We start from the raw sequence: 13,373 nt of genomic DNA on the forward strand, positions 1-13,373 counted from the left end.
GGAATTAAATGTTAGCATGCACTATGTGTCAGGCCCTGTTCCAGGTACAGGAAACACCAGGACAAATAAGAGACAAGCCTCTGCTGCAGGAATTGACAGTCCTGCTAGGGACATAGTTGAGTATATGGGCTCTTAAGGCATCGGGTTGGAGTGGGGGGCACTTGGGAGGTAAAGGGTGAAGGAATTTTCCCTGGAGGACGTGCTGGTTTTCTTCTGCCCTGTCTTCTCAGTAGCGGGAACAGCTCATGCAAGGTCGAGTAAGGAGAGACCTGGCCCTTTCAGGAGTCCATGTGGCCAGCACAGAGCACAGGGGTCAGTCCTGTGGTGATGCTGAGGGAGCCAGCAGAGCTCATGTGGTAGGGACCCTCAGTAGCAGGAGGAGAATTTGGACTCTACCAAGGGTCCCAGGAACTACTGAAAGGCTTTGAGCAGGGGCAGTGTGTAGTCTGACTCACGCTTTATAAAGTCTATCTGACTGCTGGGAGGAGGGTGCAGAAGAGGAGGCCAGGGCCACTGAGGCCAGGCAAGGGAGAAGAGGCCACCCCCCGGGGGGAGACTGCAGAGAGGGGAGTTGGGGACAGATATTTAGGAAGTGGACCAATCGGGCCAGACATGGTAACTGGTTGGGCATTGGGCAAGATGGGGAAGCCCAAGTCATGGTGCCTGGGCTCTGGCCTAGGTGACTAAGGCACTAAAGGAGCCTTCTGTGAAAAAGGGGAGTGAGATGGTGAGTTGAGGTTCAGACCTGGGGGTCTGGAAAGCCCAGGGTCTGGAGCCCAGGATAGAGAGTGTGGGTCTGAGCTAAAGTGGGACCTAGTGGTCATAACTGGGGACAGGTTTTCTCAAACCACCTAGGCAGAGCAAGAGCGAGGGGTAGAAGGGAGAGGCTGGGGAAACATCCCAAGGATTCACTCATTCACTCCACAAACCCACCATGAAGCAGGCAGTGTTCTCTGGAGGGTTCAGCAGTGAATGTGAGTGATGAGGTCCTGTCTCCCAGAGCTCACAGTCTGTGGCAGAGACTGACAATAACCAGACAGGCTATGCGTGAGGACACATGGTGATGTAAAAGTACACGGAGAGTATTCTTAAAACAGAATATTGTTCAGCCAAAAAGGAAATTCTGACACATGCTACAACAAGTTCTTGGACATTATGCTAGTGAACTAAGCAGGTCACAAAAGGACAAATACTGAATGATTCCACTTATATGGGGTACCTGGAATGGCCAACCAAATTCATAAAGACAGAAAGTAGAATGGGGCTGCCGGTGGCTGGGGAGGGGGACATGGGGAGTTGGTATTTAGTGGGTGCAGAGTTTCAGTCAGGGAAGATGAAAAAAAGTTCCAGAGATGAATGGTGGTGATGGTCCATAACATGAATGTACTTTAATGTGGGTATACTGAACCAGTCACTTAAAAATGATTAAAATGGCAAATTTTATGCTATATATATATCACACCACAAAAATACATCATTTATGTGTGTATGTGTGTGTGTATTTTTTAAGATGCATAGAGCGTTGAGAACTCAGAATGGGGGTCTGCCCTAGTGTTGGGGGCAGGGTATGGGGTGTTTAGCTGAGACCTGACGGGTAGGTAGGATTTAAGCAAGGGGAAAGCTTGGAGGGACTTGTTTTAGGTTGAGGACACGGCAGGAACAGGGCTGGGCGGCTGGAGGAAGCCTAGAACAACTAGGAATAGGGAGGTGGCCAGTGTGGCTGCTGGGCAAGGAGCTGACCTTTACTGTGAGCCCAAGGAAGTCACAGGAGGGCCACACCGGAATTCCATTTTTACGAGGTGTCCCTGGCTGCCAGGCAGGAATGGATGTGCAGGGGTCTTGGGCGGTCCTTGGTTGTCCCCTAAGTGGGAGTCAAAGGCGTGGGAATCAGTCCAGGGATTTAGTCACTTGCTCCCTTCTGGGTGATGCCTAGTCTAATAATCTCACTCCTCTGAGCCTCTGCATTTTTGTCCTGTAAATATAACTAATCATGCCCTCTTCTCAGTGTGAAGATTGAAAGGTGATGGGGTGGGCGTGCCCTCTGCCTCTGAATCTCAGGGCTGCCGGGCTGCACACGTGGAGGCTTGCAGGGCCTGCAAGTGGAAGAGCTAAGGGGGGACGGTGCTGAGGACACCAGCTCAGAGTGTCTAGAGGGGAAGGGCGCGAGCAGGAAAGACAGTGTCAGCTGAGACCAGCTCGCTCGACGCAGCCCTGCTGTGTCGAGGACTGAGGTCCCGCCCACGGGTCCAGAGCATAGCTCTGGAGCCAGGCCGCTGGTGCTGAAACTTGGCACTACCTCCTGACCAGCCATGTGATCTGGAGCAAGTTATAGATCCAGTCTCTGCCTCTGCTTCCTCGTCTGTTGAGTGGGAATGATAATAAGACCTGTGTCAGGTGCAGATTACGAGATGCATGTATAATTTAACATACTGCCTGGCAATTCTGCCTGCATGCATGCATGCACATTTGTGTGTGTATCTATAAAATCACCTTTAATCCTTGTATTAAACTTGTGAGGCAGAAATTATAATAATGCTCTTCCTCACCTGAGGAAATGAAGGCTTAAGGAGGAAGAAACCTGCTCAGAGTCATCTATCTATTAAATGATATCCTAGTCTGTTTGGGGTGCTATAGTAAAAATTCCATTGATAGAGTGACCTAAACAAATAGAAATTTACTTCGCATAGTTTTGGAGGTGGGGAAATGCAAGATCAAAGTGCTGGCAGATTAAGTGCAGATGAGGACCGGCTTCCTGGTCTGTAGACAGCTGTCTTTTCACTGTGTCTTCCGTGGTGGAAGGGCTGAGGGAGCTCTCTTTCAAAGGGCACAAATCCCATTTGTGAGAGCTCCACCCTCATGACCTGCTCACCTGCCAAAGGCCCCACCCTGAAATAACCACCACATCAGGCCTTACGTTTCAACATATGACTTCTGGAGGGAACATAGCAAGCAGTAATACTAAGAGCTAACATTTATTGGGTGCTTAATATGTGTGCTTTATATAAGTTAATTCATATAAACCTCACTATAGACCCCTATTTTACAGATGATGAAACTGCTCACAGAGAGGTAAAGCAACTGGTTCAGGTTCACAGTGGGAACGAGTGCCATAGCCCGGGTTGAATCCCTGTCAGTCTCACTGTAGGGTGGAGACTGGACTCTACAGCCCTGGTGATCCCTCGCAGTGACTGCTGCCACTCAAGTTGATTTGTATTATTCCTGAGGGCCAGGAGTTCACAGTGAAGGAAGAAGTTAAATGCCAAGGTTAACAGCCAGAAAGAGGTGGGATTTGAACCCAGCTCCTAAGGGTGCACCCTTTCCTCAGTGTCACCGTCACCCTTTGAGTCTTTCTGCAACCTGCAGATTCCCAACTAACAGCACTGCTTTCCCTGACCAACCGCTCTGTCTTTTTTCCCACTGCACTTACTACCTTCTAATGCACTGTAATAATCTTGTCACTTAGGATGCTGTTGTCTCCCTCCGTCCACTAAATTGTCAGATGCACAAGCACAGGGACTTTTGTCTGCCCGCAGATGCAGCTCGTGCTTAGAAAGCAGGACGCACAGTAGTTGCTCAGCAAGTGTGTGGTGGGTGAGTGCAGGTGTCGGCTCCTAGCAGGTTCTCCATCGAGGTCCCTGTCGCTGTTTATTCTTTCCTCCAACTGGTATGCAGGCTTCTGTGTGAGGCGCTAGGACCCAGAAGTGAGCGGTTTAACTCCCACTCCTCGGGCAGCGGACCCTGGCAGAGATCCTGCCAGGGCTCAGACTAGCCTGGGAGCTGTGAGAGAAAGGCTGCGTGTGTCCTGTCACCCCCGCCCCCTCTGCCTTTCCAGAATCTCAGACCAGGCGAGAGCATTCCGTTGAGCTTTACTTTCTCAAACTTGTTTTAGAACAAGCTATTTTTTTTTTTTTATGTTTGATGTAAATTTGATTGCAGCATTCCATATACTTTTTCAAACAGCCTAGTTTCTTTGGCTTGTAGTTACAGTTTAGGCCAGTAGAGGGCGACATCTACATGAGCCACTAGCCACTGAGCAGGGCTATTCAAGCTCAGGAAATAGCTCTGAATGTGGATTTGAAGTGAAAAATGGGAGTTTTAGTCATTAATTGACCAGAAGATCTGAAAACAGTGTTTCGGATATTGTCAAATAAGCCTTCAATAACTTTCCATATACCCTTCCATACCTCTCTCTACTTTATTTAACCCACAGCAATTATGGTCTTTTAATTTACCACAGGATTTCTGCATGTAATTGATTCTAAAACACATTCTTCACATTTTACCATCTCTGAAATCCAGGTTCATCCCATAGTTGATGGCCTATAATAACTTAATTGACAGCATTTTTTTTTTTTTGAGGTAAAGAAGAGTACTGATGCATCTTAGATTCGATGACATGGTTTTTATTTATTTATATATTTAATTTGTGTATTTCATCTGACTAGATTGTAAGCTCGATCTGGGCAGGGATTTTGGCCTTTCTTGTTCACTGCTGTCTCCCAGTTTTTAGAATAGTACCTGGCACATAGTAAATGCGCAAAAAAAAATTTGCTGAATTAGTGTGTGGAGTCTCCCAGGAGCCCAGTCTTCTTGCTTTCCTCACTCTAAGCTCTGTTCATTCACACATCCAACAAATCTTTCCTGACACCCCTCACCCCCAACTTGTGCCAGACCCTGGTTGCTGAGTGAGGGTGATGGGGCTAGATCTTTCCATCGCCCTCCTGGAGCTCCCAGGTTAATGAGGGAGATCCTGGAGGCAGGGCCACTGAGCAGCAGGCCCAGGTGATTTTGTGTATACCTGGGCCGGCGGGCTGGGGTGCCATCTCTCTGAGGGGACTGGCACCGACCCTGTGGCTCCTCCAGGGCTATATGCAGCCACTGAAGCAGCCGGAGAACTCCTTGCTCTGTGACCCGTCACTGGTGGATGAGATTTTCGACCAGATCCCGGAGCTCTTGGAGCACCACGAGCAGTTCCTGGAGCAGGTGCGGCACTGTGTGCAGAACTGGCACGCGCAGCAGAAGGTGGGAGACCTGCTTGTCCAGTCGGTGAGTGGCCCTGCCGTCCACTGCTACACCCCCGCCCCACAGCCCTGCCGCTCCGAGAGACCGGATACGGCCTTGGACCCCACCCCCACCTCCGAGAGGGACTCGGATCCCCGATCCAACCCCTAGAGCTTTCGAGACACTGGCACTGACCCCCGATCCTGGGTTGACCTTGACAGCCCAACCCCAGCTAGACACCCTGACCTTGGACCCAGCCCCAGTTGCTGACAGTTTCCCTGGTAGCTCAGTTGGTAAAAAATCCACCTGCAATGCAGGAGACCCAGGTTCGATCCCTGGGTGGGGAAGATCCCCTGGAGAAGAAAATAGCAACCCACTCTAGTATTCTTGCCTGGAAAATCCCATGGACAGAGAAGCCTGGCAGGCTATAGTCCATGGGGTTGCAAAGAGTCGGACACGACTAAACCCCCAAACCAGTTGCTGACACTGACCTGACCCTAGTCCTGCCTGACCCTGAGCTGCCACTGACTATGACCCAGACCTCAAATGGATGATGGTACTGACCTCAACCCCTACTTTAACCTGAATGTAAACAGTTGTCCTGGTCCTGACCCTGGACTTGGGCTTGATGCTGACACCGGCCTAGTCCTGACTAGCACTTTTCTCCATCAGGCGTTTTAATAATAATGGCTATTTGGCATTTATTATGTGCTAGGTATTCTAAATACAGTATATATATATCAATGACACTAAGGAGGTAGCTATGATTGATTATTCCCAAGTTTAAAGCTGATGATTCTGGGAATTCCCTGGAGGTCCAGTGGTTAAGACTCCATGCTTTTACAGCTGAGGGCCTGAGTTCAAACCCTCATCTGAGAAGTAAGATCCTGCAAGCTGTGTGGTGCGAGGCCAAAAAAAAGAAAAAAACCCACAAGCAAAAAATAAAGTTGATGACTCTGCCACATAGAGAGAGAAAATAACCCGATCAAAGTGACAGTTAGTAAGGGACTTCCCTAGTGGTCCAGTGTCTAAGACTCCATGCTTCCAATATAGGGGGCCCGGGTTCAATCCCTGGTCAGGGAACTAGATCCTGCATGTTGCAACTGATACCCAGTGCAGCCGAATAAATAAACGAATGATATTTTTTAAAAAATCACAGTAAGTGGTAGAGGATTCAACCCAAAAAACCTGGTTCCAGCGCCCATGCTCTGCCCCACCCCTTGTCCCTTTCACCATAGACAGAATTCCACCTGCGAGCTTTTTAAAATCCTACAACAGTGATTGAGACCTTAGGAAAGGCATTGGTAATTTAAAAAGGACTGTAAAAGTGAAACGAATAAACATTCAACTAAATGTCTGCAAAACATAACATGCCATTTTCTGTAATTGTTAAATTTAGTATTCATTTACATAGTTTAATTACATTTGAAAAAATTTAAGTTACATTTTATTTTGCCAGAATTCCAAAAAAAGCATGATGATGAATGAGAAATCATAGTGAAACACAAACTAAATGCTTACTCAGAGCCAAATAATTTCAAAAATAAAACTCTAAAACTCCTTCCAGAAAATTCTACTAGTGAAAAACACTTAATCTATTTCTATGGGATGTGGGTGTGTTTGCATGTGTTTGTGATGTGATGGGGTGGGCCTTGGGCTTACTAAGAAGGTCTTGGAAGGTGCCTGCTGACCTGGAAACTGCTGTAACAGGAACCTTGGCTTGGCGGTGGTGGGACCCCAGCTTGAGTGCTGACATCTCCAGTCTGTCTCAGCCCTCAGTGTCACTGGGTTTATCCCCTCCCTGTCTGGACCTTGATGTTAACCAAGGGTAGCAGTGGAAGCCCTGGTTCCCCCGGAGGGGTCGGCGTAGGATGTCCTGTCCCAGGACTGGGGGGAGTTCAGGGGAGGCTGTCTTTATCCCTGAACTGCATCAGCCTCTGCCCTGCAGCACATCTGATGGGGGGTGGGGATTGGCATTAAGAACCTAGAAACATGGATTTGGAGACCCAGAGGGGACCAGAAACACCACCACAGGTCAGCTAGTCACTCCATGGCGCAGCTGAGACAGGCACTGGGGTGTCCTAATGCCCAGCTGGGGCTTCTGCCGAGAACATCCACATTGAGCCCAGCCATCAGGTGTTAGCCACCGGGCAGAGCATACTGGGAGGGATGGGAGCACCTACTCCCTGGAGCTGGCAGGCTTGCCTTGAGGGGCCAGGGAGGCCAGAGGCCAGGTATAGTTCCAAGCTGAGCCTTCTTCAGGGTAGTAGTGCTTCCTGGAGGCAGCAGAACTGGAGCTCCGCCTTGCCAGGGTGGGTGAGATTTGGATGGGGGAGGGGCCTTCCTGCTGGAGGGAATTACGTGAACAAAAGCCAAGCAGCAGGAACAAGTTTGTGTCACTCAGCTGACAGCGAGGAGGGAGACCTGCCTGGTTGGAGACCAGGGGATGAAATGCCCCATTGGGAGGGAGAGAGCCTGGTCTGAGTGCACCTGTGTGTCTGCACGCACATGCACACGCCTAATCACACAGTCATACATATGACATGTACAGACATCACAGTGGTAGCACATGCCCCATCCCTTAGAGACCGTGTCATTTTCAGATGGAGGGAAGAGTTAGATGTTGGCTCGTGAATCAGTGGAAACCTGGACAGGGTGAGGTGGGGAGGGGACACCTTGAGGGTCCCAACCTGCCTCTTCATCCACAGTTCTCCAAGGACGTCCTGGTCAACATCTACTCTGCCTACATCGATAACTTTCTCAATGCGAAGGATGCCGTGCGTGTGGCTAAGGAGGCGAGGCCTGCCTTTCTCAAGTTCCTGGAGGTACCTGGGCCAGGCAGGGGGATGGAGGCCACCCTTCTTGGGTCAGCTTTGGGGGTCTCAGGAGCCCCCAGCCTGGACCCCAGAGCCCTAGCTTGTGGGTCCGTGTCTCCCCTCAAAGCTGGAGGGGCTCACTGGGGACCTGTCTGTCCCTGGACATTTCCATCTTTGCTGGTCATACCTCACTTGGGTGCCCATCAACCCTATTTCGGGTTTCAGCAAAGCATGCGTGAGAACAAGGAGAAGCAGGCACTGTCCGACCTCATGATCAAGCCTGTGCAGCGGATCCCACGCTACGAGCTTCTGGTGAAGGTGGGCATGGGGCTGGGTGGACAGGTAGGCGTGGGGCTGGGTGGGCAGGAGGTCATGGGGCTGGGTGGGCAGGTGGGCAAAGTCTGGAGGCATGTGGGGATGCAGGGGGCTCAGTGGTCCCCACCTAGTGGAGCCGCAGGGTCCAGATAGGAAAGTTCTCTCTAGAGTCTACCCACAGTCTCTTCTGTTCCAGCAGTCACTGTGGGGCTCCAGAGCCTGACAGGCTAAACGGGTTTACCGCCCATTTCCACCCAGGACCTCCTGAAGCATACGCCTGAGGACCACCCGGACTACCCTCTCCTGCTGGACGCGCAGCGGAACATCAAGCAGGTGGCCGAGCGCATCAACAAGGGTGTGCGAAGTGCTGAGGAGGCAGAGCGGCACGCCCGCGTGCTGCAGGAGATTGAGGCCCACATCGAGGGCATGGAGGATGTGAGTGCCGTCTCGCCTGGCCCCACCCATGCCTGTGTCCACATCTGCGGCCACCTGGAACCGTGCTCATGGCTGCAGTGTGTTTGCGTCCATCGCGGTTCGCATCTGTGTCCTCCCCCATGTCTGTTTCTGGCCATATGTCCCATGGCCTGATGACACAGCATTGAGAGGGTGGACAACGTGTTGCTCCTACTGACTTGGCCCATGAGTGGGGCCAAGGGTCACTAGGGTCTGGGGAGGGGAAAGGATTCATAATGAGCCTTCAGGACGCCTTGTCCCTCCTGCCCCACAGCTCCAGGCCCCTCTGCGGCGGTTCCTGAGGCAGGAGATGGTCATTGAAGTGGTAAGAAGTGTCCCATTGTCTGCCCGCCTGTCCCCACCTCCCTGCTTGGTTACCTTCTCTGCTCACAGCTGCTGCCCTCTGGCCTCCTGCTCTTCCACCCCAGCAGGAGCCCAGGGTCAAGTCCCAGTTTGCTTCTGGGCATCGGGAAGGCCCTCCCCTCCCTCGTCCTGGCTGTCCGCCTTGGGCACGGTGGGCAGGAGGGAGGGCCTCTGGGCCTGAATCCTGTCTCGGGCCCCACAGAAGGCAGTCGGTGGCAAGAAGGACCGGTCCCTCTTCCTGTTCACGGACCTCATCGTCTGCACCACCCTGAAGCGGAAGTCGGGCTCCCTGCGGCGCAGCTCCATGAGCCTGTGAGTGGCCAGGGTGCTTGAGGCCATTGTCCTTCCCTGGGCCCACTCCCCCGCCTTGGCCAGAGCACCCCTGTTGCTCCCCACAGGTACACGGCAGCCAGCGTCATCGACACGGCCAGCAAGTACAAGCTGCTGTGGAAGCTGCCGCTGGAGGATGCGGACATCATCAAAGGTGGGGGTGCTGGGTATTAGGGGGTCTTCCTCTGAGAAGCCCACCTGGAGGATTTGAGCCGTGACCAGGCTGGCTGGCTGTGCACCTGCTCTTCTGCTTTTGGGCCTCGCTTTCTCATCCTGTCCAAGGGTGCTGGCATGCAGGATCCAGTTTGTGTCCCACGGAGCCAGACCGACCACCTTCTGATTGGGCAGGGGCCTGCCGTGGGCTGGCGGGGGACTGGGGCTGCAGTGCTGCAGGGAGCGCAGACACGCCCGTAGCAGTTGATTCACTGCACAGGTGCCTGTATGCACCTCATCTTAGATGATGGCGCACTGTTCTGGTCCAGCAGTTTGGTGCCTGGGGAACAGGCACACTCAACTCAGGCCAATCAGAAAGCTGGCTAGAATGATCCTTTGGTTTGGGGCTGAGACTGTCGGGAGCTGAGGCAGCTTCAAAGAGCTGTTCCTCCTGCGGTGTGAGCGTGTTCCCCCCACCCCACCCCCGCCCACCCCCTCTGTGCCAGATCTCACTGCTCTCAGCTTTCTCGCCTCCTCGTAACTCCCGTGGTCCATCACGGCCTTGTCTGCCTCGTGGCCTTTCTCCCTCAGCTCTCAGCCCCAGTTGCTCCAGGAGGCGCAGTCCACCCTCCGGAGTAGGGTGGTCATTTGGTGGTGAGGGCACCTTGGGACTGGCAGGCAAGTCAGACCCAGTGAGGCAGGGGCTCACTCAGCCCCTTGGTGAACCCAGGCCTGCCCCACACCGGCCCCTACGTAGGAAGGCAAGCTGGTTATTGGTCCAATTCATCTCTTCTCACTAAAGAACAGGCTGGTGGATAAAATGAGTGCCTCTAGGTCAAGTGTCTACCCCTGGTCCAGTCAGCTGTGGCCAGAGACTGGAAGGGTCATAGGGAAGAAAGCGTGGCTGCCCGGGTGGTAGAGGGTTGTTAGGGGACAGTTTCCCTCAGAAGGAGCAGATGTCCTCAGGCCTCTCTTGTCTAGTCCACTCCACTGCTGTCTACTCAGCCCATTTGTGAACGCTCCTAGCCAGGCAGTGTGGAGTGTGCGGGATGCTGAGCTGGTCTGTGGGGCCCGTACTTGGCAGGGATCAAGTATGGGACAGGACCAGGGAAATCTAGGTCATCAGCCCATTGCCCCTCCTTTGTGGGGGGAGTTGAGTCCCTGGGTCAGCACATTTGACTGCCTGAGGCTCTGCCTGCCCAGCTGACTTCCCCTGTGGGAGATGGCACCACCACAGCAGTCCAGCATCAGCTGGAGTCTGCATAACCTGGGAGCTGTCTGCTATTTGTTCTATGTGCTCTTCCAGGGAGTTCTCCAAGGGACCGACACCCTGTGGCCGGTGGCTGTGAACCAGGCCCAGGCCCTGCTTTCGGGCCTGGAGTTTCTCTCCAAGCTGCCCATTAACTTTGGGGTTGATGCTAACCCGAGGTCCGGCGGTTTACAAGCTCTCAGTTTGTCAGGCTGCTCCCCGCACCCATCTGCAAGTTGGGAGGAAGGGGAGGAGTGTCTGTCCAAGCCTGACCTTGTCTGTCTCTGGATCTGCCCATGGCCTCCCTCTGTCCCCACTAGGGGCATCTCAAGCTGCCAATCGAGAGAACATCCAGAAGGCGATCAGCCGCTTGGACGAGGACCTGACCACCCTGGGCCAGATGAGCAAGCTCTCGGAGAGCCTCGGTTTCCCCCACCAGGTCTGCTTCTTCTGCCTAAGATTCCCTCACCCGGTCTGAGGGGGAAGGGTACAGCCTCATCCCATCTCTGAAGGAAGTCATGTTCCAGGCCTGCGGGTTGGAGACACAGCTCCATCCCCAGCTGAGGGAGTCGGGAGGGCCCACCATGTCTGTGCAGGATCCAGGCTACCTCTTGCTCTCCGGGAAGTAGAGTCCCGTTTTCTGTCTGAGGGGAGAGGCAGATGCCCAGTCCCATCCCCAGGGCAGGAGTAGGCTGAGCAGGGAAGGGAGGCCCTGAGGCCTGGACCCTTATCCCTGCAGAGCCTGGATGATGCGCTGCGGGACCTCTCAGCTGCCATGCACCGGGACTTGTCAGAGAAGCAGGCCCTGTGCTACGCGCTCTCCTTCCCTCCTACCAAGCTGGAGCTGTGCACCACGAGGCCCGAGGGCACCGACTCCTTCATTTTCGACTTCCCCCACCCTGATGCCCGCCTCGGCTTCGAGCAGGCCTTTGATGAGGCCAAGAGGAAACTGGGTAAGCCAGGGCCCAGGGTGGTGTCCTCCTCCCAGAACCTTCAAGCAGGGGACAGCATCTTATAGCTGTATGTGACATCAGGAGCCAGAAATCTCAGGACTGCCATGTCCTGTGTTCCAGTCCCTGCCAGTGGAAGGGTGGACTGAGACTTCTGCAGAGAAATACAGGACTTCCCCAGGGTTGGGAAGATCCCCTGGAGAAGGGAACCACTACCCACTCCAGTATTCTGGCCTGGAGAATTCAATGGACTGTATAGTCCATGGGGTCGCAAAGAGTCAGACACAACTGAATGACTTTCACTCACTCACTTAGGGGCTCTTTGGCAGGGATTCAGTGGATACGGTCAGTGTAGGGCAGGGGCCCTATCATGGGAGTGGGTGACTAGGACCTCGTACCTCCACCACACACACAGACAGCAGGCCTGGATCAGGGAGCACTGTTGAACAGGTCCATAGAAAATCCTTAGAGACCTCTGGGTCTACCTCTCACATTGTACAGATGGGAAAATTGAGGCCAAGGACAAGCAGGACATAACAACCAGTCACCTCATTCTCCCTAGAGAGACCCTGAGGGGCAGGAGAGGAAGGGAAATGGGCAAGGTCAGAGCCAGGGTAAGGTGAATGCTAAGCAGTGTCTGTCTGTCCATCCATCTCCACTACAGCCTCCAGCAAAAGCTGTCTAGACCCTGAATTCCTGAAGGCCATCCCCATCATGAAAACCCGCAGTGGCATGCAGGTGTGTATGCACCCGGGTACCTGGGCGCGTGTGTTCTAAGCCAGCATGTGTTCATGTGTTTTTGTTCTTTGTCCAGCATTGTGTACGTCTTGAACATTGCAGTGGTTCCCTGTGTCTGAGAGTGCAGCTCTCTGCACAAGCACATGGACACTACATATGTGTCATACGTATATGGGTACATCCGTGCATTTATGCATCTTTGCATGTGAACAAAGGCTATACCATTGATGTGCAAGTGTCTAATTCATATGCTTGTATGAGTCTATATACATATGGACAAAGTTACCATTTTTTTCATTTGTTACACATACACAGGTATGTGTGACCATATTTGCGGTATATATATGTGTGTGGATATCTGTGTACACAGACATATATGAATGTATGTCACAGAAGGATGTGTGCATTTGATGCGTAAAGAGTCACGTGTGCTGTATGTGTGCACGTGTATGCCAAAGGTGTGTTGAGAATCCAGGAGGGCCTGGAGAGCGGTGTGGAGCTGGCAGCAGTTCCTCCATTCACCTTCCCCTGTCCCTTGGCGCCTTCCGCAGTTCTCGTGCGCAGCCCCGACCCTGAGCAGCTGCCCCGAGCCCACCCCCGAGGTGTGGGTGTGCAACAGCGACGGCTACGTGGGCCAGGTGTGTCTGCTGAGCCTGCGCGCTGAGCCCGATGTGGAGGCCTGCATCGCAGTCTGCTCCGCTCGCATCCTCTGCATCGGGGCGGTGCCAGGTCTGCAGCGCTGCTGCCACCGGTGAGGGCCGCCGGGACGGGGGCAGGCGGGGTGAAGGGCGGGGCCTGGGGGGAGAGTCCCGGCCCCTGACCCAGAGGGTGGGCGTGTCCTGTGGGTGTGGGCGGGGCCTGGGCGTGAGGACGTGTAGGGCAGATCCTAGCTCGTACTGCTGCTGCTGCTGCTAAGTCGCTTCAGTCGTGTCCGACTCTGTGCGACCCCATAGACGGCAGCCCACCAGGCTCCCCCGTCCCTGGGATTCTCCAGGCAAGAACATT

General features: G+C 53.4%; 1 protein-coding gene across 1 annotated transcript in view; it reads left to right on the top strand.

Moving 5' to 3' along the window:
• ARHGEF17 (Rho guanine nucleotide exchange factor (GEF) 17) overlaps positions 1-13,373 on the top strand; it is a 78,174-nt gene that overhangs the window by 41,207 nt on the left and 23,594 nt on the right. Inside the window, exons 5-15 of the mRNA XM_010849527.1 lie at positions 4,864-5,046; positions 7,710-7,826; positions 8,043-8,135; positions 8,391-8,567; positions 8,860-8,910; positions 9,151-9,260; positions 9,347-9,432; positions 11,001-11,119; positions 11,420-11,633; positions 12,295-12,368; positions 12,920-13,119. Coding sequence (XP_010847829.1) covers positions 4,864-5,046; positions 7,710-7,826; positions 8,043-8,135; positions 8,391-8,567; positions 8,860-8,910; positions 9,151-9,260; positions 9,347-9,432; positions 11,001-11,119; positions 11,420-11,633; positions 12,295-12,368; positions 12,920-13,119 — 1,424 coding nt within the window. The remainder of the gene's footprint in view (positions 1-4,863; positions 5,047-7,709; positions 7,827-8,042; positions 8,136-8,390; positions 8,568-8,859; positions 8,911-9,150; positions 9,261-9,346; positions 9,433-11,000; positions 11,120-11,419; positions 11,634-12,294; positions 12,369-12,919; positions 13,120-13,373) is intronic.

Source organism: Bison bison, unplaced genomic scaffold, assembly GCF_000754665.1.
Source record: "Bison bison bison isolate TAMUID 2011002044 unplaced genomic scaffold, Bison_UMD1.0 scf7180017864284, whole genome shotgun sequence".
In the NCBI taxonomy this organism is placed as follows: Eukaryota; Metazoa; Chordata; class Mammalia; order Artiodactyla; family Bovidae; genus Bison; species Bison bison.